Source organism: Dermacentor albipictus, chromosome 3 (assembly GCF_038994185.2).
Source record: "Dermacentor albipictus isolate Rhodes 1998 colony chromosome 3, USDA_Dalb.pri_finalv2, whole genome shotgun sequence".
NCBI classification, from domain to species: domain Eukaryota; kingdom Metazoa; phylum Arthropoda; class Arachnida; order Ixodida; family Ixodidae; genus Dermacentor; species Dermacentor albipictus.
In genome coordinates, this window is record NC_091823.1 from 169,502,807 (window position 1) to 169,529,010 (window position 26,204).

General features: G+C 47.8%; 1 protein-coding gene across 2 annotated transcripts in view; it reads right to left on the minus strand.

The window, feature by feature from the left end:
• Positions 1-22,079, minus strand: part of LOC135919151 (transient receptor potential cation channel subfamily M member-like 2) — a 203,169-nt gene extending 181,090 nt beyond the window's left edge. Inside the window, exon 1 of one of the 2 annotated variants that reach the window (XM_065452875.2) lies at positions 21,794-22,079. In XM_065452875.2, coding sequence (XP_065308947.2) covers positions 21,794-21,883 — 90 coding nt within the window. In that variant the 5' untranslated portion in view covers positions 21,884-22,079. Of the gene's footprint in view, positions 1-20,933; positions 21,051-21,793 lie in introns of those variants that run through there. The other variant, XM_070536273.1, reaches the window with a different exon arrangement.
• Between the last annotated feature and the right edge of the window lie 4,125 nt (positions 22,080-26,204).

The following is a 26,204-nucleotide window of genomic DNA, read 5'->3' on the forward strand; positions in this document are numbered from 1 at the left end:
TTACGAGGTCGCGGGCCAATACGCTTTAGCTTTAGCGAGAAATCGCTACGTTATGATGATGATGATGATGGTTTACACGAAATTTTGAATGTCCTAACTCTTCTTAGACGTCTTATACCCCTGTCACACGGGAAGATTTAATGTCATTCGAATCGAATGGCATTCGATGCATGACATTCGCTCTCTTGCGGTGCTACACAGTAAAATATAATGGCATTCGCAAATGATAGCAACGACGACCTGGAACAAAATTTTCTTTCGGGTCCGCAGCCGCTGCAGCTGTAGCCATGGCACCGCACGTCAAACGCCGACGAACCACCCCGAGAGTGCACAACACAGCTGCTGCCGTTGCTAAACAAACACATCCAATATGGCCGACCGGCGCGACAGACTCCTGATGCAAAGAGTAATAGCGCTTGAGCACAGCCCATGGTGAAAATATCATCGCGGCAAAAATAATTATTCCTTTTTGTAAGTGTATCAAAATATCTTCGGACTTTGCTGATGCACGCATTATTTTTTCGCGTTGCGTGTCGCTGTTGTCTATCTGAGGCCAGGAGTATACATTCGGTTCGAAATGGAATGCGAATGAGTTCCCCTAACTCATTCGATGGCAAATGTCATTCCATTCGAATGACATTAAATTTTTCCGTGTAAATCCCGATTAATGGGACTGTGTGACAGGGGCATTACTTGCTATTTTTTTAAGTAATAACGTTAAGTTACTTCCGGCGAGCTAACAGGCCAAACGTGAAAAGTAGAAACAACCTCCGGCAGTATATATATTGACGATATAGGCATTGACGTTGCCTAGAAAAGCAACGTCAATGCATCCTGATGGCTGATAAGCTCTTCGGTGTGCCCTCAGAAGGAGCGCCAAATGGAGGCTACACTTTAGACAAAGTAAAGGCGACGTGGCGAAATAACCGAAGGTCCATAGAGGAACTTAATGCCAGGATAATTTACCGGCTATTTGCGTCACTATGGAACAAGTCGCTAGGACATCAAAAAGGCAAAGTTGTCTTTCTGGCGACTAAAAACTCGTTAAATTTAAGCGACTTTCTTGCTATGTTACCGACACTGCATCAGATGAAGCAAGCGGGAGATAATGGACGACGGTGGGTGACGAAGCTTCGATCGCGTTCAGAAAGACGAAAAAGAAAAAAAATATCAAATCTTGGCCATCAAATAGTTTACTCGATGACGGAATAAGGACGCGTTAACCGACAGGTACGTGCCGAGACTCGTCGACTGCAGTCCAGAGCAGCTCCAACACAACTGAACATCTGAGACGGCCGAGACTTTTTTTCCTACACTGAGCACTGTTTCAGTGTTTCGCGCGAGCACGGCCGGGTGTACAGGAGGAGCTGTTTGCCACAATTTTATTTCATTTTATTACCTTAAGGACCTGCGAGAGGTATTACGTAAGGGGTGGGAGCAAACATTCAGATTAGTTATAGTGTTCAATACAATGAAAAGCGATTTGTAATAATTTCCGCAAAAGTGGACGAGCTCTTAAAAAACTTCCCCTACCGCGTTACGTTTACCGACCACTCCGTTCACTCGCTTCCTCCAACACTGCCGTCGAGAGCAATAACCAGCGCCGTTCAACATCGCCCTCGGTTCGATAAACTCATCACCAGACAGTGTACCGGGAAATAAAAAAAAAAAGTTCGGCGACCGCGTGACTTCGGTACGTGCCTTAGCTACAGACCGTAACGACAGATATGCATTAAAGTGCGCTGTCTTTCTTCCTACCATCGTTTTTCTTTTTTTTTTCTTTTTTAAGCTACGGCTTGTACGAGCTAGCGTCCAGTGGAAGCCTGTACCACGTCGGCAACGAAGGAAAGGGCTAAATCGGGGAATCTCCGAGTCGGTACCGAGAATGCCGCTCTTTGCGGCCTTATACCGCAATCGATCTAGGAGGATAACCTAATTCGACTGCTCTGCAGGTGGAACCGCAATCCAGTCCTGTCGGGTCAAAAACAACTTCTTTTTCTCTTTTGGCGACTTCTTGTGCCAAGGAGACACCACGATGATAGATATCATCACTTTAACTGCAAAAGACGCGGCGGGCCTCAGCACTGTGCAGGGATCTGTGCGCACTGTGCGCTGCGGATCAACACGCGCCGACGTGCATAGCTGTGAACAGCAGTTTTTGAAGGAAATTCTGAAATTGCAGCCCGGAAGAGGGTTCGGCTTCACCTCAATAAGAGAGGCCGCGCCGACTGATCCCGCGCAGAGTTAATTTTGATGATGACAATGACGACGACGACGACGACGACGACGACGACGACGACGATGATGATGATGATGATGACGGCGGCATAACGCTTAAGGAAATACAGATAAAAATCGAAGAAAACAGAGAAAGCCCCACAATTGCATTCTTAAGACACGATTGCTATAGTATATAGTCATTATTCGGGTTACTTTTGAGCGGATGGCTTTATTTTTTACTCTCTATGAGCGGCCACCGCGTCCCTCGCAAAGCGCTCCCGACAACAAGCCGGCGGATCTGACGTCACACCTACCCTCAGCAGCCGCGGAGCGAGCTGGCCGGCTGCGCCGTTTTGTTTTCCTCGCGCTGCGCAGTGCAAAATGCAAAGTTCTAGTGAGAGCGATAGCATGAGCGGAACTTATGACTCCGACTTGGATGAGCGGCCTACTGAACGACCACGAACGATAAAGGCGTATGCCTACGATCCGTCCGCGTCCTCAAGCGAAATTGACGACGACCCGCTGCAGCAGTCCCCCTCCGCGGTGCCGTGAGAGTCTGGACCAGCAAAGTGGTGTTTACACTGTGCATTCCATGTACACGCGTTCGCCTCGAGAGATCAGGGGCGGCATCATAGGTGGAAACCAGATATAAACGCGGTTCCTGCGGCTCGGATCGCAAGCTCGCACCTGTCGCGAGACGAGAGGCGCACGCCTCATTGACAGTGTTGCATCCGTGGCGGTGCGCCCAGCGTGATTCGCTCACGGAAACGCTTTGCCATGTTTGGCTTCAACAGAGCGAGGACGCTTATGCCTCAGGCTATGCAATGTAAGGCGACGTAAGGAATTTACTCTGCGTTCTGCGCAAAGCGGCTTGCTCCGCCCGCTTGGATGGGTAGCTGCTAGCGCGTGAAACATGAAAGCCACCAATGCACAATACAGGTGCCGTGAGTACACACTGTAAAAAAAAAAGTAGAAATCGTTGAAGATATTGACGCGTGTAGACCTCCCTGTACCTACGCCATCGGAGCAGGTGTGGCCGGCGGCGTGAGCATAACAGTCGGCTGCCGACTCTCGCGCGGCAGGTGCTTGATGCGCGCAAGTAGCTGTTTTGAGAATAGACGCGATTAAGCAACGGGTGAAGATTGAAGCCAGGCATGCATGTGCAGTGACTGAAATGCGCCTCTGTAAGCAGGGAACGTCTTATTCACGGAGTACATGCGCAGCGGTTTCAGCGTCCCGTCGTTTCATTGTAGCCGAGCACTCCTTCGCTTGGTGGACACGAGATGGCGCCACCAGTCTCATGTTGGCGAATTTTTTTTGTGTCAACCGTCGCTTCAGACGATGTGGATTTCGATTCATTCTGGCAGAATTGGCCAAACATCTGGCTCAGTACGTCGTGCAAACGACAAATTACGGTCAAACGGCACCTGTGCGCAAAACTACAGCGTGAACAAGTACGCGCGAAAAAGACTACCGCTGCCTGCCGTTTTCACATGCGCACAGCAGACCCTCGGCATTTTGCGGCGTTAACACGGCTGCTCCACACATCAAACCACAAATCCACGAGATGAAAGACGAGGTTTTCGAACAGCTCACACGAGGAAGCGGTACGAATAGGACGGTCGAGCAAAAAAAAGCGCGTTGCTGCAAACGTCAACTCGCCCCTTCGCGCACTCAGTGTGGACGATCGCTCGCATTGGGCCTCGAGGCGGGTAAGCGTGACGTGATATCCGGTTTTGCCAGAGCTTTCGGAGGAGGCCGGTAGGTGCTGTGATTTGGGAAATATTCACTAAATTAATTACTTTTCGCTCATTTGTCCTCAGAAAGAGTGTTGTTTTGGTCGCTCTCGGTGCGACAGCTATCACTAGAGACAGAAATCTGGGCAACAAATTTTTTATTCACTATCCCTTTAAGGAAGTGTGGGGCTTTGGCCTGGTATTATTATGTGCTATGACATAACTTTAAAATAAAGGCTTGTTGTGCTTTGCTAAAATGTTATACTTGGCTAAATGTCGGTACAGAAGGGCACACGTCGAGCAAGGTACACAAGGCGAAATATGCGAACTCAGCAATGCAAGAAGCGAGAAGAAAGCGTTTCCCGTTATCAGGGATGGAAGCGGAAGCTTTGGAGCAGAGCAGCTATGGGAGCAGCAAATTTTGCGCTTTGGAGAGAATTAGGAGCATGAATTGTCCGTTTTGGAGCAGTAAATACGCATTTTAGAGCAGCTTAGTACAGGTCAGTGTGAGTGAAATACAGGCATACGACGAAAAGGTCTTGCTTATTTGACTTTGCAGAACACTATTAGGTTACGGCAGATCAGTTCTTCGGAAGCCTGCAAGGCGAGCAAAATTCATGAAAGGGAAATATTTCCATCCACATGACTCGCAGCAGGAAGCTACAAGAAAACCCATGCATGTTTCTCAGAAACCACAATAAAATTACATAACAGATGTGCCAACTAAATGTGGCCTAGAAAAATATAACAGCGGGTTTTCCGTTCATAGGCTTGTGTTATGCTAGTCGAGTGTGTTTTCCCCCCATTGTGAACAAGCAAGTAATATTGAATTTTAATTAACCAACATTCACTACCTTATTTATACAACAACGTAAAAAATGACGGATAACAACGTATATAGCGACTTAAGTCTTGTGTGGTCCTTTTTGCCGACAAAAAAAAAACAAGAAAAAGTCTGCGACATCTCTTTTTTTTTTCGTGGCAAAGCGTCCCCGTCCCAGTAATATAAATGGTCTGAGACGTAAACTTCATCAGTGCATTGTGTATATTACGAAAGCGAAAACCTGGGTCACGGTTTCGTAACGCTTCGGAAAGCGGAAGCGCTACTTCACGGGTGATATGGACCGAAGATGCGCGCCAAAACCTGACGCGGCGAGAAAAAAAGCGCGGCCGCTCGTTGCCAGTGTCTGACGACGTTTGCGTAAAGATGGGTGCGATGTTTGGTGCGCAGAAGCGTTGTCATGGTCACAGCGTTGTTGGATTCCTTTTTTTTCCTTTTTTTCTTTTTTTTCTTTTTTTACAGCGGAGCTGTATATGGCTAGGCTGCAATATAATTTTCGGGGTCCGCACTAACTATCATCATCAATGGCTCACACCCCCCGAAAGCACTCGTACCCACGTAACCAAGCGAATATTGCAATGGCTCATAGCCCCGTAAGGCAGAGCCTACAAGCGCCCCGGCAAAATGAAGCGAACAGTGCTTACATTGCTTACAGCGTGCCCCCATACCCCCCGCGTGTCAGTTCCCTTCCCCACAGTCACTCTCGGGTGGAGGAAGCCTCGGCAGACTCGACAGTTCTCTGGAGCGTGTTGGTAGACTTCGTTCCGGGGCGGCCCTTGCACCAGCCGTCCCTTGTGCTTGCGGTCAACAGTACGAAGTTCTCCGCTCCTGCGTCTGCAGTGGATGACCGCGAAAGTGCGCTCGAAGGTGTAAAACTGAACAGTGGTCAAGCTGACTACGACGAAAGATGGATTGTGGATAACGCACGTCATAAGTCACTATCGCAGTATCTCTGTGAAACGGGCCAGGAAGTTTATATTTAGTTTCATACTGACGTTATGCCGCGTGGCAAAAATAAGGAAAAGAAAAGAAAGAAAATGTAAAGTAACGCACTGGTCACTGCACGTTGGCAGTATTTCGCATCGCTTGCTAAAAAAGCTGCAAGACATTTTTGAAAACAACAAAGGGATAAAAAAATGTCCACTAGCTTTCCGGTCTGCGTCGTTGACCAACATTTTGAAGAAGCTCGATTACTATAGGGCTCGTTCGCGGTTCAGCCACAGGCGCCACAAACAAAGCCAGTGGTAAAAGGCAACCGCTATTTCGTGAGACAAGCGACTGAGGCGTTTGGACTCGGTCTGCGCAAGTCGCGGCGCGAACATCGTTGCCGCCAACGCAATTTCGGAGGTTTGCGGTTTCACCGAACCTTTAATTACGAACACATTTCGGCCGCTCAGGTTGACTGCGTGTGGAACTTCACGCTCTCGGCTTGCGTTCTGCGGCGGCAAGGGCCTGATTTTGCGTGCTGTGCCCGAGTGCAAATTTGAGTGACGATTGCGGTTGCCGTTGGATATTTGCCACCAAGAAGTTTCACGAAAGCAAGCAGGTCGTTCGTCGGCGTGCCGCACTATCAGCCCGGTAACCGGACGTGGTGCACGTGTGAAATAGATTTACAACGTCACATGCACGCCATTTGCCCATTAATTGCCGCAGATGTACCAATGGAGCGCCAAATCAAGTGCTAAAATGTATAACGAAAATGATCAACTACACGCTGAGTAGACTGCACGACCTTATTAATTCAGTGCGGATTTCCTTGCCGACTGCGCCATGAAATGAGTGCCAGTTCAAATAATCTTCAGGTAGTCCGTACATACGCAAACGCGTAACATTTATAAAACATCCGTAACGCATTGTACAGCATAAAAGGTCTTTTATTTCTTGTGGCCTATAGTTACAATTATGCCACCAAACACATCCGCATTCCAAAGACGCCGACGCTGAAACGGATTCCTTAGGCTAGGATTACAGGGCTAACCGCGATCCAACGCATGTCTGTGGGCTATGTGGTTACCACTGAACAAGTACATCCTGCTAAATTCGGCAACTTCATTCGAAATTAGCATTTTGGCGCAGGTTGGCGCCGCTCGATGGTAGGACGCAAGATGGCTGAATTGGCGCAGCACTTCCATCCCTCATTCGCTATGCGCTTGCGTTTGTTCGAGCTCCGAGTAAAATTGGCATCTTTTCGGCTTCACTTTCGGGACCGCTCTCTCCAATACAGAGTTTCCATTTTTTAACTTCCTTGAGTTAGGATGCAATCACACGTCGGTTACACGCATCAGTTCGAGCAACAAGTACCTCTTCCTCTCCTTCAACTAAGCTTTATTAGAAACAATACAGACACGAATGCGTACCAACCTGCCGAAGTTTCAATCTTAAGTTAATTGTTTGTCGCTAAAGAAGCACTGCGTAACCGGCCAAAAGCAGCCAAATTAATAAAACTTCAAGAACTCCCCCTGCTCAAAACGTCCCGAATAGGAGAACAAGAAAAAAGAACTCTGAAATACATTACGTCACGCTGACGTACCGACGCTCACGTTTCTGCGCGAAATTCAGAGGGGAAAAGCATGGCCTTTAATTTCTCCAGTTATCAACCGTGCTCGGAATGAATGAAAATAGAGCTTTGAACTAGCACTTTACCAATACCGACCAGCGATATAGCTGTTTTTTAGTGTCGCTGAGATATATAAGGACAAACGAAAGGCAGCGATGTTCACCAGGACCGAGCCCGGTTGGCTACCCTGCAGTGGAGGAAATGGGGAGCAAGGACAGCGTCCCTTAGAGCTCGCAGTGCGTCTATACATTAGGCGTGTCCCGTATAAATTATACATAGGTTACATAAACGACATGGTAAGCGTTGCACACAACGCGCAGCCTCGCCAGACCGGGACTACATAGAGCGAGATGCGTAATACAGTGGAGCCCGTACACTCGTTGTTTGTCCCCAACACGACTGCGGACTCGTCGTTAGCGCCAACTGGCAACAGGCCGTCGAAACGAAGAATTGTAACTGGGCCCTTGGTCGGTCACCGTATCAACGAAGTCGAGTCATCGACTCTCTCAGAAGAACGCAGGCTTTTGGCTGAGCATGGGTTCTTTGGACACTGACGCGTATATCGACGTCATGCTGAATATCCTCATCATCGCTCGTCTTTAGCTCAAATACCTCTATCCCCTTCCCTCTTTACGCTACGAAGCGACAATCGCAACGTGTTCCTCCACCCAGCCGTACAAGTGGACGACACGGCCCGGTCACCCTTTCTGCGACAGTGACGCGGGCGGGTGATCAAGCGGCGGCAATGACAAGCGAACAGTGGGCGCGCACGGCGGCCCCGACGGTGTCGGCGGCCGCACGAGGACACTTCACTGCACGCAAACGTCCACGCGGGAAACGTTGCCGGTATCGCCCTCGCAAATGTGGCCAGGTCATCGAGGAGGTGCCCCGAACCAGCGGGCATCGTCGGCTTCGTGCGAGGCAAACCTCCTCGGACAGGAAAGCCGTCTCGATTAAGTCGAACAAGGAAATGCTGTCGGGAGGGGTCAACCGCAGGATGTCCGTAACGTAACGCCTGACGTGACGGACATTTATGTTAATATAGACGTCCTTACTTGCAGCACAAGACTGACCAGCAAAGCAACAACAATTGTAATGCTTTCCGTGTATCTCGCTGATGAGGAGAGCAGCCCAAAGACGCTCCCGCCCTGCCTAAATATCTCCTCCTTTCTCTTTCTGGTCACCCAATAAGCCACGAAAAAATCAGCGGCGTGACGCTGTGTAGTAGGTCCTGCCCAAAAGTAGTAGGTCCTGCCAAAAAATGAATAATCGTGTGCGTGTGTGTGTGTGTGTGTGTGTGTGTGTCTGTGTGTGTGTGTGTGTGTGATGAGAAGCTAACAAACAGACGCCAATGACAACATAGGGCAAATTACTCGTACTTAATAATTGAATTAAAGAAATTATAAATTAATCGCAATGAAAGAGGATGAAAACACAACTTGCCGCAGGTTGAAAACGAAGTTTACCGAAATTAATAGCAACCGAATACCAAAATATTCCGTAGCGAGACAGAATATTTAACATCCGGAAGCAGCATCTGTAAAACCCGAGAGTGTATAGCTAAAAAAACCTTAACGACGACGCCAAAAGGTAAAGTTCATAATGTGAACAGACAAAATCATCACGAATGTGGATTCGCTAAGCACAGTCGTTAGGTAGAGCGCTTGTCAAGGAAATTACCAAGCTGAAAATCCGCAGTGTAATTTGCAGTAACAACGGGTCTGATGAAATTCGCCGGTGACATTGTGCCAGGAAAGTACGCAGCACTTCTTGCGGGATTCCACAGGACATCGAGTGCCGCGGGCAGAATGCTGACGTAATGCTAATAAGAAAGGTTGCCTCTAAAGATGTACGATGGTAGAGTCGTATGTACTCGCTGTCTGTATCGTGCACAAGATATTCTCTAACGCCATTTCAGTTAGAATCGCAATAACACTTCCTTTCACTCGATCACCCCATCTGAGTTTAATTGTCGCAACAGTTTTCAAGGATTTATTGCATTCGTGTTATTAGTGAAGTGACCAAAAATATTCACAGTATAACCGATATCTACGCATGGGTCTTATATATTCCACACACATACAGAACAAAGAATTAGATTCAGTAAAGGCACCAGCAGTGGAGGAGACGTCGCGTAACAAACGTGCCAGAAGCATCAGTGATTACAAATACTTAGAGGGATCTCAGAGGTATGCTTTAAATTACGCTCTCTGTAGTTCCGCGCCGCATACATCGAGAAAATATGCTCAAAATTCTCGATTACGAAGTAATACGCGGGTAATGACTGCCAGCAAATCATTCAGCAGTCTACTCATTGCAAACTACGGTGTCTTCGTGAGGCCAAAAAAAAAAAAATTACCGACGATTACGTTACTTCCTAATGCGAAATTTGAGCGCAGCAAATAAGCTGTTTCACCTTTTCGATAGATTGAGGCAAAGAAATCGAGCAACACATGTATGCGCTATCACAGAATTCTTTTTGTTATTTTTGACACGTATTCCTTTAACAAAGACTGCACTAACAGTTCTTGACAGTCATGAAGGAAGCTTTGTGGTCGGAGAAATAGACTGATATATGTTCGACTTGGTACACCAATGCTTGATTCTCAAAGACGAGATCTATACAAGTGCCTCGCGAGGTTGTCACAGCCGTGGGACGCGTTACGAGCGAGAGGAACGGGATGTTCTCCCGCATAAGTGTTAGGAAATTGCTGTTTGTCTTTATGTCAACATTAAAGTCCCCCACTACTAACATCGGTGTGGATCGATGGACGGTTAATGCGAGTTGCAGGAAGTGCACGACGTCTTTCGTGAGTGCGGTAGCGGACTCACGAAAGCGGTATCAGTCGGTCGCTGCTAGCGCTGGGGGGATGAAAGGGGGGCGGAGCTGGTTACGAGGCCGACGACAACGCCGACGCGAAACCCAGGAACGGACGCCAAAGAGCCATTTGTGTAGCCAGCCCTCCTCCACAGTCTCTCCTCCTCCCTTCCATCATCCTCCCTCGCCCGGAGAGCCGACAGCGCGCATGCGCGGCGGCGGAGCAGATTCGTCGGCGAGCTGGTTACGAGGCCGACGACGACGCGAAACCCAGGAACGGATGCCAAAGAGCCATTTGTGTAGCCAGCCCTCCTCCACAGTCTCTCCTCCTCCCTTCCATCATCCTCCCTCGCCCGGAGAGCCGACAGCGCGCATGCGCGGCGGCGGCGGAGCAGATTCGTCGGCGAGCTGGTTACGAGGCCGACGACAACGCCGACAACGACGACGCCGACGACGACGCGAAACCCAGGAACGGACGCCAAAGAGCTGCGCTCTAAAAAAATTAGGGCCCCCGACTACCATCAAAATTTAAAATGGGAAACGAAAACGTAATGATGTTGATGGCATCACAAGGTCCCCTTAACCTGTATAGCCAAAACATTCTCTTTTTTCTTTCATTTTAAGAAGATCGGTGGCCTCGTTTTTGTTGTGTCGCGCTCGTTGCTGGCCAGGCGAGCTCTCGTAAAACACTGAAATGATTGAGGACCCAAACTGGCAAAATTTAACGGCAGGTTTAAAGATCAGTATTCCTAAAACTAAGTTGATCTTGGAAGCCTCGTGAGGAAACAATATTTTACTATTAGTAGTGAGCCTCTTGGTGCACCGCGAACTGTACAGGACCCATATCGTGAGAAGCAGACCAGTAAACGAACAACAATCGGTTGCAAACAATACCGCAGTCTTTCCTATGTCGCGACCGGCACCTTAGCGATGTGTCATTGAACAAAACAGTGTACTATTCACTGCAATCTGCCAGCACCGATCTGTGAGGCGGGAACTACGTACAATAATGAAGTAACTTGAGATATGTTGGGAACCCCGCCACAGACAATAGGGCGTAATCATAGCAAAAAAACCGAGCATGGAAACAAGACACGAGGAACAAGTGGACAGGTGTTCAGCGACACGCGCAGCGACGAGCACCTGTCCCGTTGTCTCTGTCGTCTCGCCTTGTATTCGTGCTCGCTTTTTCGGCTACGAACACGTGCCAACTAGCCCAGCAGTCCGTTCTTAGTAAAACATTAGGCGTAATATCGAGGTACCATATCTACTAGGCACCAAACGGAGTGCATGATGTTCTAGTTGAAATTAAGAGGAAGCCGTACAGCTGGAGCTTGACAGCTTGGGTATTGCGTAGAACGCATAACAGGTGTTCGGCTAATGAAACAGAGTGGGTGTCACGAGAACGAACCCACACAGCCGAGTACGTCAGAAGTCTACAGCGAGTGGGGAAAAAAAAGAGCAGGGATGGCGTGACGTCGGTTGACGCAGGACTGGAGCGAAGTGGACATCCCGGGTATCCTCGGTGTGAATTTACAGTGAACGAGCATGACAAGATGTGTTCAAGCATAACCTCTGAGCACAAGTGCACATTATCGCGCGAAAAAGAAGATGCGTGTAGAATAATCATAAATAAACCCCTCGATTGCCTTATGCGACCGCGAAGTGGCAGTCCTGTAACATGGCGCCCAGTGAAGCACTTTTTGGGTCTGAAGTTGTGCCATCCGATGAAGACACTTGGCATCAGATATCTGGCTGCAGGCTATGCGCGCGCAGGCACTGGTTGCAAGGATTGAGGTTGTTGTACGAGAGCTACTGTTTACGTGCAATAAGTTCATCTGGTAGTCAGCACGGCTGCCTGGCCGAGGAAACTGGGCCGACACCCGGAGACAGCGCAATCAGATGTGGTGGATTGGCGGGCCGATGCCGATACCAATCCACGACGTATGCATCCTCGAAAGTATTTTAGTGCGCTCGGTGGCGCGGGCCAATCCTGGAGTGCACCGTCACGGCACCCGCACAGCTCGCGGCATCAACCAAGAGGCCTCATCCAACAAGTGTCTTCAGCAGGTCTACCGGGGAGCTAGCGCTCTACTTCGACAGTAATCCTCGGACGGTCTGTGCCCTCCCGTCATCTAAATGCGGTCGCCAAGGCAAGGAAACGAAGCCACACGACCATGAGCTCTGCAATAGGATGACACAGCCGCTAAGCCACCGCTGTCGTGAAGAGAACGAGACCGTCGCGAAGACTGCAGGCCAGGCACGTACCCAGGGGGGGGCCCGGGGGGGCCCGGGCCCCCCCCGAAATTATGTGGCATACCCCCCACCCCCCTCCCCACCCACGCCACCACTCCTCACACATTCCTGATGCGCCGCCAGATCAATGTTGAGACTTGGCAGCTGTTCATCGGTCAGCATTATGCTGCCTTGTTCCCTCCTTTTAGATGGCGGTAGTTATCGGCCTCTCTTGTAATGTGAAGGAAAGTTTTCTCATAGATTCCGCACGCGCGCGATTAACTCGAGATGCGTTCAGTTTTCACCATCTGTTCAATCGTCACGCCCATAGCTGTTGCTTTTGTTAGTTCAACCTTCTTTGTTTAGGCAGATCCTGGGACCAGGAGGGGGATGCGGCTGTTACTCAGCTGGTCTGTACTCTCATGGAACGAGTTGCGGCCGGAGAAAACGCCAATTGCGTTTAACTTTTCCCTTTGCTTCATTATTTCCTTGGGTACGGCTCGCCGCGACGCTGGCAGATGCCCGGAACCATCTACACGGGACATGGGTTAGATAAGGTGGGAAATAAAATAATGTGAAAGAGAGTCCATCATGAAACCCTGCAATAACCCTCAACCCATAAGCAAGATGACTGTCGCCCGTTACCTCGTCTGTTTTTCCCAAATTGTATAGCACTTTCCGTGCAAAATTGGCAACTGCAAACAAAAATGGCAAGGAGTTGAGAAATTAAGCGATCTACTAAGGGAGAAAGCCAAGGCAGCAACCAAACTGCAAGCAAAAGCGAATAATAAAAAAGTTAACCGTTGTTTATGAGAATATTTATGGATCAACATCTTTTTATTTAAAAAGGAAGTAGAGAAAACGCCGCCGGAAGTGGAGAACAATTACTCGTTTTGAATGACGCTTCTAAAGTTATCGGTCGAACCGCCTCACCTAGCCACTTCTCTGCTGTGCCTATGTGGGTGTTTTTCTAACCTTTCGCAGTGAACACAGTACGTCTAGAATCGCAGTCCTGCGCTCTACGTGGTTGTATGGGACTGGCGGCCGCAGAGCGTTACGCAATTCGCGGAACTGTCGAAACTAATCAACAAGGCGAAAATAACTGATATTCCAAACTATAACATGAGAAAGACTGAAGAAGCCGTAAAAAAACGAACGCAGCCTGAAATCAGTAAAAAAAAAAAAAAACCTGGCATAGGACAAACCATGATGTATGCACTAAAAGATAAGAAGGATAATATCATCAGCAATCTCGAAGACACAGTAGAAGCAGCGGAAAAATTCTAAGCTGACCTGTATACAGTACCCAGAGGAGTCACGATACCTCACTTAGAAACAGTAATGAACAGGATACAGAAACTCTTCTATAACTAGCGATGAGGTCAGAAGGGCCCTGCAAGACATGAAACGATGAAGATCGGGAGGAGAAGGTGGAATAACAGTCGACTTAATCAAAGATGGAGGAGATATAATGCTTGGAAAACTGGCGGCTCTTTATACGAAGTGTCTATCGACTGCAAGGGTCCCAGAAAACTGGAAGAATGCAGACATTATACTAATCCACAAAAAAGGAGACGTTAAATAATTGAAAAATTATAGGACTATTAGCTTGCTCCCAGTATTATATAAAATATTTACCAAAATAATCTCCAATAGAATAAGGGCAACACTGGATTTTGTCAACCAAGGGAACAAGCTGGCTTCAGGAAGGGATACATTACAATGGATCACATACACGTCATCAATCAGGTTATCGCGAAATCTGCAGAGTACAATAAGCCTCTCTATGTGGCTTATATAGATTACACAAATGCATTTGATTCAGTAGAGGTACCAGCAGTCATAGAGGCACTACGTGATCAAGGAGTACAGAACGCTTACGTAAAAAGCTTGGAAAGTATTGCTACATGCGTGTGTTATTTGTTTGAACGAGGCGCGTGGGCGCCATCACTCCAGAAAAGAGGAGGCAGAACGAACTGGGCTCGCGCTGTGAATATAACCAGTCAGCGCTGCAACCGTTGTTGTAAATATAATCTGTAAATAGCTTCTCGTCTTACTGACTCGTCCTTCGCGTGAGAATATCTACAGAGGTTCTACAGTTACCTTCATTCTACACAAGAAAAGCAGGGTGATACCTATAGAGAAAGGGGTCAGACAGGGAGACACAATTTCTCCAAAGCTATTCACTGCGTGCTTAGAAGAATTCAAGCTATTAAACTGGGAAGGCTTAGGAGTAAAGGTCGACGGCAAATATCACAGCAACCTTTGGTTTGCCGATGACATTGTTCTATTCAACAACAATGCAGACGAGTTACAACAAATTATGGGAGACCTTAACAGAGAGAGCGTAAGAGTGGGGTAGAATATTAATATGCAGAAGATGAAGATAATGATAAATAGCTGGGCAAAGGAACAAGAGGTCAGGATCGCCAGTCGGCCACTAAAGACTGTGAAGGGCAACACTGGATTTTGTCAACCAAGGGAACAGGCTGGCTTCAGGAAGATACTTTACAATGGATCACATCCATGTCATCAATCAGGTTATCGCGAGATCTGCAGAGTACTACTGCAATGTGTACGTTTACGTAGGTCAATTAATCACAGGGATCCCTGATCATGAGAAGGAAATTCACAGAAGAATAAAAATAGGTTGAATCGCATACAGCAGACATTGCCAGCTCCCGACTGGAAGCTTACCATTATTACTGAAAAGTAAGGTGTGCAATGTGTGCATTTTGCCAGTGCTGACATATGGGGCAGAGACTTGACAGCAAGTTAAGGACCGCGCAAAGAGCGATCGAACGAAGATTGCTAGGCATAACGTTAAGAGAGAGAAAGAGAGCGGTTTGGATCAGAAAGCGAACGGGTATAGACGATATTCTAATTGACATCAAGAGGAAAACAATGTAGCTGGGCAGGTCATGTAATACTCCGGTTAGATAACCGTTGGACCATTAGGGTTACAGAATGGGTACCAAGAGAAGGAAAACGCAATCGAGGACGACAAAACACTAGGTGGAGCGATGAAATTAGGAAATTCGCGGGTGCTTGTTGAAATGGGTTGGCGCAGGACAGTGGTAATTGGAGATCGCAGAGAGAGGCCTTCGTCCTGCAGTGGACAGAAAACATGATGATGATGATGGTGATGATGATGATGATGATGGAGGTGTAGGGCCCCCCCCGAAAAAAAATCCTGGGTACGCGCCTGCTGCAGGCCAGTGTTGCCATAATTTTTACAGCGTGCATATTATTGCACCAGGTAGAACGCCACGTAACAGATGCACAGGTAGCGGTACAAGGAAGTTACTGAAGGTTTGAGGAAGAAAAAGAAGATTATGGAGATGCATAAATCCTAATGTAATGAAAAACAAGTATGGTATGCCTGATTAATTCAAGCAGGCTAGGTGACCCTTTTTCACTGTCCCGTTTCAAAGGGAACGTCATTAAATCACCATCATCATCATAATTACCATCGCATCGTGCCATTTGACATGCGCACCGCGTGGCGTCGATACGTACAAACTATGCATTGCAGTTCCGTTATATTCCACCAGATGTCCCGACATGCAGCAGTTGCATATAGAAGTCACATGCATGCTCGTAGCTGGGCCTGGCAAACTCAAGCAGGCTAGGGGTGACTGTTTGTCCCCATCCCGTTTCGAAGCGGATGCCAACAAACCATCATCATCAACAGCAACGTATACCGTGACACGGGTATGTGACATGTGCGTCACATAGTCTGTACACCTTCGTTTACTTTTCGGTACACCTTACGGCTCCTCCACGCAAGGTACGAACTGCTGCAGAAGAAGGAAATTGTAGAGCTACGCGCAGGCCTGTGGCATTTCTTTTAAGCAGATATCTAAATTGAGACAAAAAACTCGCTAAATTTCTGCTAGATCTTGCTTCGAGTTCGCTAAAATTGTCGCTGAATTTTTAGTACATTTTGATAACGTAGGCATCCTTGAACAGTACAATAAATACGTGACGTAAATCACTCACAGAAACGTCTTACGTTTGGCAAGGGTCCTTGTCGGTAAGGTGAATTTACCAGTGAATTAACTGTTATTTACCAGCAGTGTGTAGTGTGCTTTTGCTTTACTATTTTACTTACGCAACAACGGATGTTGACAGCTGAAATCCGGCATTTGCCTTCAGGCTGTGAGGGCACAAATGCAGCACGAATCAAAAGAGCGCACGTAATCTGATTTTATTAGCACACAAAGGCACTTGGTTCGCAGTATCACTGCGATTTTTCAGTTCTCGGTACTGCTGAAAAGAGAGCTACATTTGGCGACACGCATTTGGTCGCATGTTGAACGGTGACGACAATTATACGTGACGGTTATGCAGGCCAGACACTATGTGCTTTCGCCCACTGCTGTACCTATTAAGTTCCTCGATATATTGGTTTGTCCAGAACCCATGCGGTAAGGAAGCAGTATGTTCAGACTATCGCGAACAAGGCCAGCCACTCCAATATCTACGCCTTTCTGCAGTCGATATGTCTCATTCACTTGCTGAGTTCTATAGATCTCACCGTAAAGTTGATTGCGCTTGGCTTGGATAAACTCTTTGTACTTTAATTTTGCAAATGTCCACCAATCGAACGTATCTTGAAAAACTGCAGTACACGCGGAGCGTTAAGACCCATTGAAATTGGTTTCATAAATAAAGTAATAATGAAAAACGCGCATTTTTGTGAGCACACTGTGATTTATGTGAAGGCCACCGTGCTGTGAAGCAGCGTGAAGATCAGCGATGTGAAAGCAACCGTTGCTTCACCGTGGTCAAAGAGACCGCGTGTCGTGCACCCAATTTTTTTGCCGCTTACATATTACTTTTGAATACTTACGCGCGCTCTAGAAGACCGTGATCGAAGGAACCTTTATAACTTCGAAGTCGCTAAAATGTCAATTGCTGCCCGCCGTGGTTGCGTAGTGGCTATGGTGTCGGGCTGCTCAGCACGAGGACGCGAGATCGTATCCCGGCCACGGCGGCCGCATTTCGATGTGGGCGAAATGCGAAAACACCCGCGCACTTAGATTTAGGTGCAAGTTAAAGAACCCCATGTGGTCCAAATTTTCGGAGTCCCCCACTACCGCGTGCCTCATAATCGGAAAGTGGTTTTGGCACATAAAACTCCACAACTTAAAATGTCAATTGCTCTACCACGTCGCCAGAAAAAGTCACCGGTCGCTGAATAGAACCATTCGTTGCTAAACGGACAAGAACGTCGCTAAATTTAGCGAAAAAATCGCTAAAGAGGCAGCACTGCTGCAGACGTGTCAGAGACAGATCCACCATGCGCCCCTTGTGTGGACCTGTAAGCTCAAGTCGGTCGCGTGTCGTCAATACGCTGATCGCAACCTCGAATGCCGGCACAAAGTGGACCTAACGACCTTGGCGGCCCCGGCACACTTATTACACGGTGCGCGCTGCCCGCGTGCTTCCCGTCGTCGTCCTCCAGCTTCCCGCTGGGGCAGGAAGCGCGGGCCCTTATCGCCCCTTCTGCTCGGAGGGCGCTCTGCCGCCACCGACTGTCGCTGCTCTCTCGGGGCATCACTGGCAAAGTCCGCCGTTGGAGGCGTTCGACCTCCCCAGACTGCACACATCGGGACCGACAAGGCGAAGAACTCCGCACCGATTTCGATCGTTTATATCCTCCCAGTTCAAAAACGCCGAGAAGCCACCTATTTCCTGTTCTCGTTCACCTCGCGCTGGTTTCCTCCGTAAAAACCGGCAAGCTGACTCCCCCACAACGTGAAGACGTACCCTACACGCTAGCGGCAGACAAGACGCGTCGCTCAATGTCGGCGCCTTGACGACGGACGCCCGTTAGCTTGTACGGGGAGCGAAAGAATCCCCCAGTTAGTAACAGCACAACGTGGGGGCCTGAAGCGAAGCTCTGCAGCTCGCACTTTGCTAACCGCTGTCAACGTGCGCGCTCAGCCACGCAGACAGTACAGCGCACCATCTGAGCGCCGACGGGGAAAGAAAACGAAGCGCCGGTAACAAGCACAAACGGCACATAGCGGAAGTCAGGCGCGTATAGCGCTGAGCAAGCCATGCCAGCCCGGAAATTCCCAGGTGTCATAAGCCATTCAAGCAAAGCGGCACCAACGCGCGAGCAGCACATGTAGAATTAGCGCCAGCTGCCAACTGCACATCACCCCGGTATCGTCAGGCACAAGTTCGCGCGACTTGCCCGGCGCGATGTCCACAGTAGACCGAGGGTTTATATGTCTAGGGCACGGGTCTAGGGCGTTTCCTTTCCTACTTCTTTGTTGCTGTTTTTTTTTAGCTGCACCAAATTTTTAAAAGCTTTCTGTTGCAGATAGCAGAATTCTAACTCCCGAGTTATATTGCTCGATGAGGTGGACATTACTTCAACGAGGACTCAAAATACTTAATTGAATAATTAACATTTTTATATAAATTAAATTTAAATTAATGAACTAGCCGCTCGTATTTCAATGTACGAATCGCAGCTAGTGACTTTGAAAGACCTTCTACTTCGAAAGAATTCTGAGGCTGGCACCGGCTTCGTGATATGCGGCGTCAAACCTGCGGTAAAAATGCATTGTTGTTCCACTCACACTTTTTACAGAAAACGCCGTTTTATGCGTTGAAGCAACAAACTGGAACGCCAATGGGCTTCGTCGCACACTGAAAATTAACACCTCGAAATTGGTACACTCCTGAGAACTCCTTACAAGTGGGTACGCTTTCAGAACTCACTGGCTACAATTCGTAAATTGAAATATGCACCTCATAGTAATTAACTAAGAACCTAATTAGTGTAATTATGTCATTTATGCTATTTAATTTCTCGTAGATGTAAGGGCCGCCTCATCGAATAATTTAACTCAAGGGCTACGATTGTGCAATATCTGTCACACGCAATTTTCTTTTAAATTAGCGCAGTTAATAAAACTCACCTGTTATAGTCAAAATTCTCCCTTGCTTCTCTTCGTGACTAGATTTCAGAATGGTTTTCAGCTGCTTTCGTTGAATGTGCATGTCGAAATGTTTCTGCAACCTACACAATTTCTTTGCTGATAAATATAATCATCAACACTAACACCCCCCCCCCCCCTTCCATTTAGTGTGTTCTTTTTGCCAGTCCGAAAGAGCAGGCGTGCGCACAGCGCAAATTTCAATTTGCATAATTGTTGGGACGCACATATGGCGAAATAATTAATGAATTTGGTGGTGCAAACGTGTAGAACAAGCTAACACAAAGAAACAAAAATAACCAAGAATTTTGGTAACGGTCCGCGTTGCTGAAGATGCTGTTTTGTGAAACGAAGTAAATTGAGAAACGTATTAATGTTTCGCTTAAACTATGAACATTATTTTTGTGTAGTCGGCAAAAGATGTGATGTACAGTTTCTTTTATTATTATTATTATTATTATTATTATTATTATTATTATTATTATTATTATTATTATTATTATTATTATTATTCTCTTGTCTCAATCTTTCTGATACTGACCTGCTTTTTATCCTCTAAGCAAACTCAAAAGGCACCTCGCATTGGGCGACAAATTTAGGGTATTCGTCCAAATGTTTTTATAGCATAGGTTACTGTAAAGTAAATAAAACTGTCAAGGAAGTGCTTTTTACCCATGAAAGATCAGTGCGTCACACTTGTGAAAAATAAAAAAGAATCTCGAGTTCCTCCTCATTTCCTTTCAAATTTTCTTGTTTGCTCGTTTGAAAGTAATACGCCATAAAAAGCTGGTGAGACCTTCGCTGTCTGTGAAGCCAACGCACTCACCGATTTCCACACAATAGCGCCAGCAACGTTAACTGATCCTCTCGAGTGAACAGACGTCATTTGCGGCACACATTTACCGATGCGACTTATGCTTGGCACGTGAAAGATGCAGCTCGTGCTGTATCAGTTCGGCGCCGGTGTGCCGGCCTTCGATGCGACCGTACACGCTTTGTCGTCCAGTTCGGGACGCATCCAAATCACAACAATTCACAAGAGGGGAAACAGCGGTGAAATAATTCGCTACTTCACGCATTAACAGTTATCAATTAATCGAGCTGATTTGTTCCATGAACACCCTGTCCCAAATAAAGTACAACTTCACTCGTAGAAATGACGGCAGCCGGAGGGTTTTTCTTTTTTTTTTCCAGGTTGTAGCACTGAGCCTGAGCGAATGAACGAATTAACGAATATACTTCGATGGCGGAGTGAAACATCACAGAGATCCACAGTTTTTTTCATTATTTCAGCATTTCTTTCTCGCTTTTTCTTCTTTTTCTTTTCGCTTTTCTTTAGTTTATCTTTTATAATTGATACTGACTGCCCTTTGGTGGTCTATTTTCCCATGATCTCGTCATTTAATAAACAGCTTCAACGGCTGTTTGCGGCATTATTGAGTCTCTTTTTGTTAACCACAGATGAACGTTTTCGTCAAACGTGCACTTCCAGTGAGTTCCAACGAAAAGTGCCCCCCTTTGCGCATTCGATACTAAACGAGTAAAGCAAACAAAAAAAAGTACTCGCCACCGCCGCAGCCTGGCTCGCAGATTTGCTCAGCCGTGCCTGCCTTCTTCGAATCGCGTACGCTTCCGTCGGCAGCGCAGTCTCTTCAAGCATCCCGCGTCACTGGAGCGAAGTGCGTCTGCATTCTGTCGCTCGCGCGGAGCGTCATATCGCGCTCGCCAAAGAAACAATCCGAAGAGCAGCTGCGTTCCACGCGACGGAAGGGTTCTGTGTGTCGAGGGCAGACGGACGTGCGAGCGCGCCGAGTAACGTCTAGTTTGCGCACGCCCAGAAAATGAGAAGTAAAACAAGAAAGTCGCGAACAATATGTAGACAGGATCGTACAGTTTCGCACATACCGCGAAAGAAGAAGTCAGTTGCGCTTTTAAACCAGGTGCGATCGCACGGCATGTATGCATTCATCATAACGATGGCCGGAAGTTTGGCATTACCCTTTAGGCGGAAGAAGTAATGTACCCGGCTTTGCGCTGTTTCATACTGCGCGGGTTCTTCACACAGCGTTCACAGCTCGCTTCCACACCGATGCCGTTCTGTTACGCAAAACAGCGGGATGCACGGCCGTCACCGGCACCGGGAGTCGGAGAGACCGCACGTCCCCCGCGGCGCCGTCACGAACACACATCTCGCATCGACGGCCGAAAGCTTCGGGCACGGCGCCAGTAAATAAAACGTAGCCGGCTCGGGCGGCACACACAGCGGCGGCGGGGGGTTGTCCCAAATAAAGCGAGCCGCCGCGATACGCGCATGCATTGAATCAGCGCCAGCCTCCGTTCTGATCTAAAACGCACGCGCGCGCGCTCATCGTGAAACGGCAAGGCGAGTAGGCGCACGGCTTCGCACGCGCTGTGCAGCGAACTCACGTCGTTGTCGGTGCTGTCTCGAACCCGCCGCAGCGTCCGCCGGCGAAAGAACGATCCGAAGCGGGAGACTCCGCTCTCGTTCCTCTTCATCGTGGCTTCTTTATATCACCGTGTGCCATCGTTCTGTCATCCCACACACGAAACACTAGGTTACGTCAGACACACCGACACACGCTCAGCCACAACAGACGGCGACCGTCGACGCTCGCGCGTAGTCGAGCGAAGCCGGTTGACAGCGGGTGCAGCGATGATCGCTAGAGGCCGCCGCTGTCTTCAGCCGCCGCGCGAAAAGAGAAAGCGGCCGCGCCGCTTCTCGTGCGCGCGTAGCACGCCCATTCGGCCGCCGGTGGTGACAGCGGGGTCTGCCCCAAGGACGTCGCGCCACCCTTGCCCTCTCACGTCCGTGGTTTTTTGTCCCCGAGGATCGAAGCAGACTGGCACAGCCAGCTGTCGACGGCCTACCGCACCGCTCGGGAGCACTCCGAAACGCGATGCTTCGCTGTGCCGATCTCGAGGGCGACAATGTGTACGATGCGGTTTGGTTCTGGTGCCGAAGGTGGCAGCACAGAAGCGCGAAAGTGTGCTCGTTCTATCAGAAGTTAGTCTTCATTACTAGCCGTGATCGAAACATCTCAAAATCTGGAGTACCCACTTATTTACTATACAACAGGCCAAATGAAAGAGGACGTTGAAACAGAGGCGGGCGTAAAAAAGGGACATTTACTCGTCTGCATAATACGAATTGTTGCTTTATGCACTCACTGAAGCTACTGAGTGATTGTTGCTTGCATGGTGCTGAGCAAATGTAGGCGCCGTCGCAAAATCTGAAGTTTCGCCTAACCGGCTCAGAAACTAATTGGCGCTTTCATGCTGTAGAAGAAAAAAAATGCATCAGTGTATTCAGGGCATAATCAGCTACGTCCTGTGTGGAACTGGTTCTTTCTTGTGACTCGTGCGCAGCGTCCTCGGCATATTTGCAACTGCTTTTATAATGCCAGCTCTGCAGGCTTCAAAGTCGTCGACGATGCATGTTGTCGTACCTTTTTATCTTCGCAGAAACACGCATACTTGCTCCTCGTGTAGCTAGTAGAGGTTCCTCTTTCAAGTCGGCCAGTTCGAGCCGCTCGCTGAAGCAAGCAACAGGCGTCAGCGGCGGCTGAGATAGTTCGGTACAGCCGAATTATCGGTTCGTACGAGTAAGAGGATTATTATTGCATGTTATAATTATATGGGAAACTAACTGGATGATCACATGGCATTTGTGTTTCTTTCGACGCCGTCCCTGCTTGGGAACACCCCGACCACTCTGGCACGTTGTCGTCCTTGACAATCACCGAGTCGCCAACGGGCACTCGGGACGAAGGCGATGGCTGGCTGTGATGAGCGGAGCGCAGGAGAAGCAAATATTTCATCTTTCATATCTACTGGCGTATCAACTATTTCTCGAGCAGAGGGGGGCAAACCACGACCGATCTAACTCTCTCTCTCTCTCTCTCTCTCTCTCTCTCTCTCTCTCTCTCTCTATATATATATATATATATATATATATATATATATATATATATATATATATATATATATATATATTATGTGTGTGTGTGTGTGTGTGTGTGTGTGTGTCAGTTATTTTTATATTTAACAGACAGACCTATTTATCAGTCACAGACGCATGGGGAACCACGGGAGCCTGAAATATTATTTGAATTTGCATTTATTTCTTTCAACTATATAAAACCTCATGATGATACAAGGACAAAAGGCAATGCGTTCCTGGCAGAGGTCCCTGATGCCGCCCAGTAGTAACACTACAGCGCACATAAAACATGCACATTTGCTACAAACTGTTTAAATAATTAAACAAAGAATTAAAAGTTATACGCACCGAAGTACAATCAACATAAATGACTTGCGATATTCACAAGAACAAAAAAAAAACAGGAAATGTGTGCGACCTCGAAGATTTACGACCCAATTTCCAGTGAAGCTGTTTCTTTCAAACAGTTGCAATAAATGTTTCAGTTTCCTGCAATCATGTTGCATAATTTTAAAAAGCTGCCTGTATGTGACTGTTCCGCTGTTATTTTCGACGCTTCTAACTGGACCAGGAACGTGAGAATTCTGTCGCGCCCTGCACTTACCATGACCCCCCTCACCTTTCCACGAAATATAAACCTTTTGCAACATACAGCTATATCTGGGCACTGAGAAGCATAGTTGATAGCAGCCGTATCACACTCTCTAACACTTGAATAAAAAAAAAATTTCACAGAGGTTGTGTTTGATCTAACCGTACTTAAAACTTCGCACAGAGAGTTTCCATAGTGTACAATTAATTTTCACTAAATTTGGTCTTGGTGCCTTTTACAGTTCTGCCAGAGCAGCGGGTTAAATTCTGCCCCGCTCGTCATAAGACTCCGGAGAAGTTGCATACGTAATTTATTTCGAAAGCCCCAATTAGTTATCTATCATGAACTTTACCCACACATCACCCATTACTTGTCCTTACTGCCACCAAACATAAAGAAGCTGCCTCCAGTTCAGTGAAGAGACCAGGTGAACCTAACATTTCAGGCATGGAAAAATAAAAATAAAAATTGAGGTTTCAATAGTTATTCGTAACGCTTCTAAATAAACCAGAAACGTTAAAACTACGCGACACATTGCACTTAAAATGCTGCCTGTTCCTTGAAAGCGTGAAATATATGAAACGCAAGGTTCTATTTCGACATTGGGAACCCTAGTTATAATAACAGCACCGTGGTGCTTTGGAGTACATGCTTTGGAGTACATGCTTTGGAGTACAATGTTTTTAAAGCTGTATTTGATGAACGCGCATTTACCATAGCACATAAATTTGGCGTACTGTTCTCCGTATGCTCGCAGAATTTGACGTTAGTTGTAATTGTCATCACACCAGCGCAGCCGCCTAAGTTTTACACCGCTCGTAGAATAGGCTGTAATGAAGCAGACGCGTGTTGATTAAATTGCATAAACAGGCCTCGAGTGCGGCCTGATCCCGGTGACCAGAAGCGGTAACGCACTCCCTCACCAGAGCAGGATTGGCCACCCTGGTGCAGTACTTGGCCACAACCTCCTATATGAATACAACAATCAAACCCAGGCCATCAGTCCCCAGCAGCTGCGAAGCAACTGACCACGGCGGTGGTCAGACCTGCAACGCAGCAGAGGGTGCTAAGAATCCCTGGCTCCGGACAGGCCGCCATTGGAATCTGAACCTGGCAACATTTAACGCTAGAACGTTATCTAGTGAGGCGAGTCTAGCAGTGCTATTGGAGAAATTAAAGGGCAGTAAATGGGATCTAATAGGGCTCAGTGAAGTTAGGAGGACAAAAGATGCATATACAGTGCTGAAAAGCGGGCACGTCCTGTGCTACCGGGGCTTAGCGGAGAGACGAGAACTAGGAGTCGGATTCCTGGTAGCACACAGGAACCCTATAGCATTAACGAGAGGGTGGCAGGCCTTGTGAACAGGCACGTACCCAGGGGGGGGGGGGGGCCGGGGGGGCCCGGGCCCCCCCCCCCCCCGAAATCAAGTGGCATACCCGCCCCCCCCACCCCCCCACCCCCCCACCCACGCCGCCACTCCTCACACATTCCGAAAGCGCCGCCAGATAAATGTTGAGACTTCGCAGCTGTTCATCGGTCAGCATTATGCTGCCTTTTTTACTCCTTTTAGATGGCGGTAGTTATCGGCATCTCTTGTAATGTGAAGGACAGTTTTCTCGTAGATTCCGCACCCGCGCGATTAACTCGAGGTGCGTTCAGTTGTCACCATCTATTCAACCATCACGCGCATAGCTGTTGCTTTTGTTAGTTCAACCTTCTTTGTTTAGGCTGATCCTGGGACCAGGAGAGGGATGCGGCTGTTACTCAGCTGGTCTGTACTCTCATGGAACGAGTTGCGGCCGGAGAAAACGCCAATTGCGTTTAACTTATCCCTTTGCTTCATTGTTTCCTTGAGTGACGGCTCGCCGCGACGCTGGCAGATGCCCGGAACAATATACACGTGATATGGGTTAGATAAGGTGGGAAATAAAATAATGTGAAAGAGCGCCCATCATGGAACCCTGCAATAACCCTTAAACCCATAAGCAAGATGACTGTCGCCCGTTACCTCGTCTATTTTTCCCTAACTGTATAGCACTTTTCGTGCAAAATTGGCAACTGGAAACAAAAATCGCAAGGAGTTGAGAAATTAAGCGATCTACTAAGGGAGAGAGCCAAGGCAACAAATAAACTGCAAGCAAAAGCGAATAATAAAAAAATTTAACCGTTGTTTACGAGAATATTTGTGGATCAACATCTTTTTATTTAAAAAGGAAGTACAGAAAACGCCGCCGGAAATGGAGCACAATTACTTGTTTTGAATGACGCTTCTACAGTTATCGGT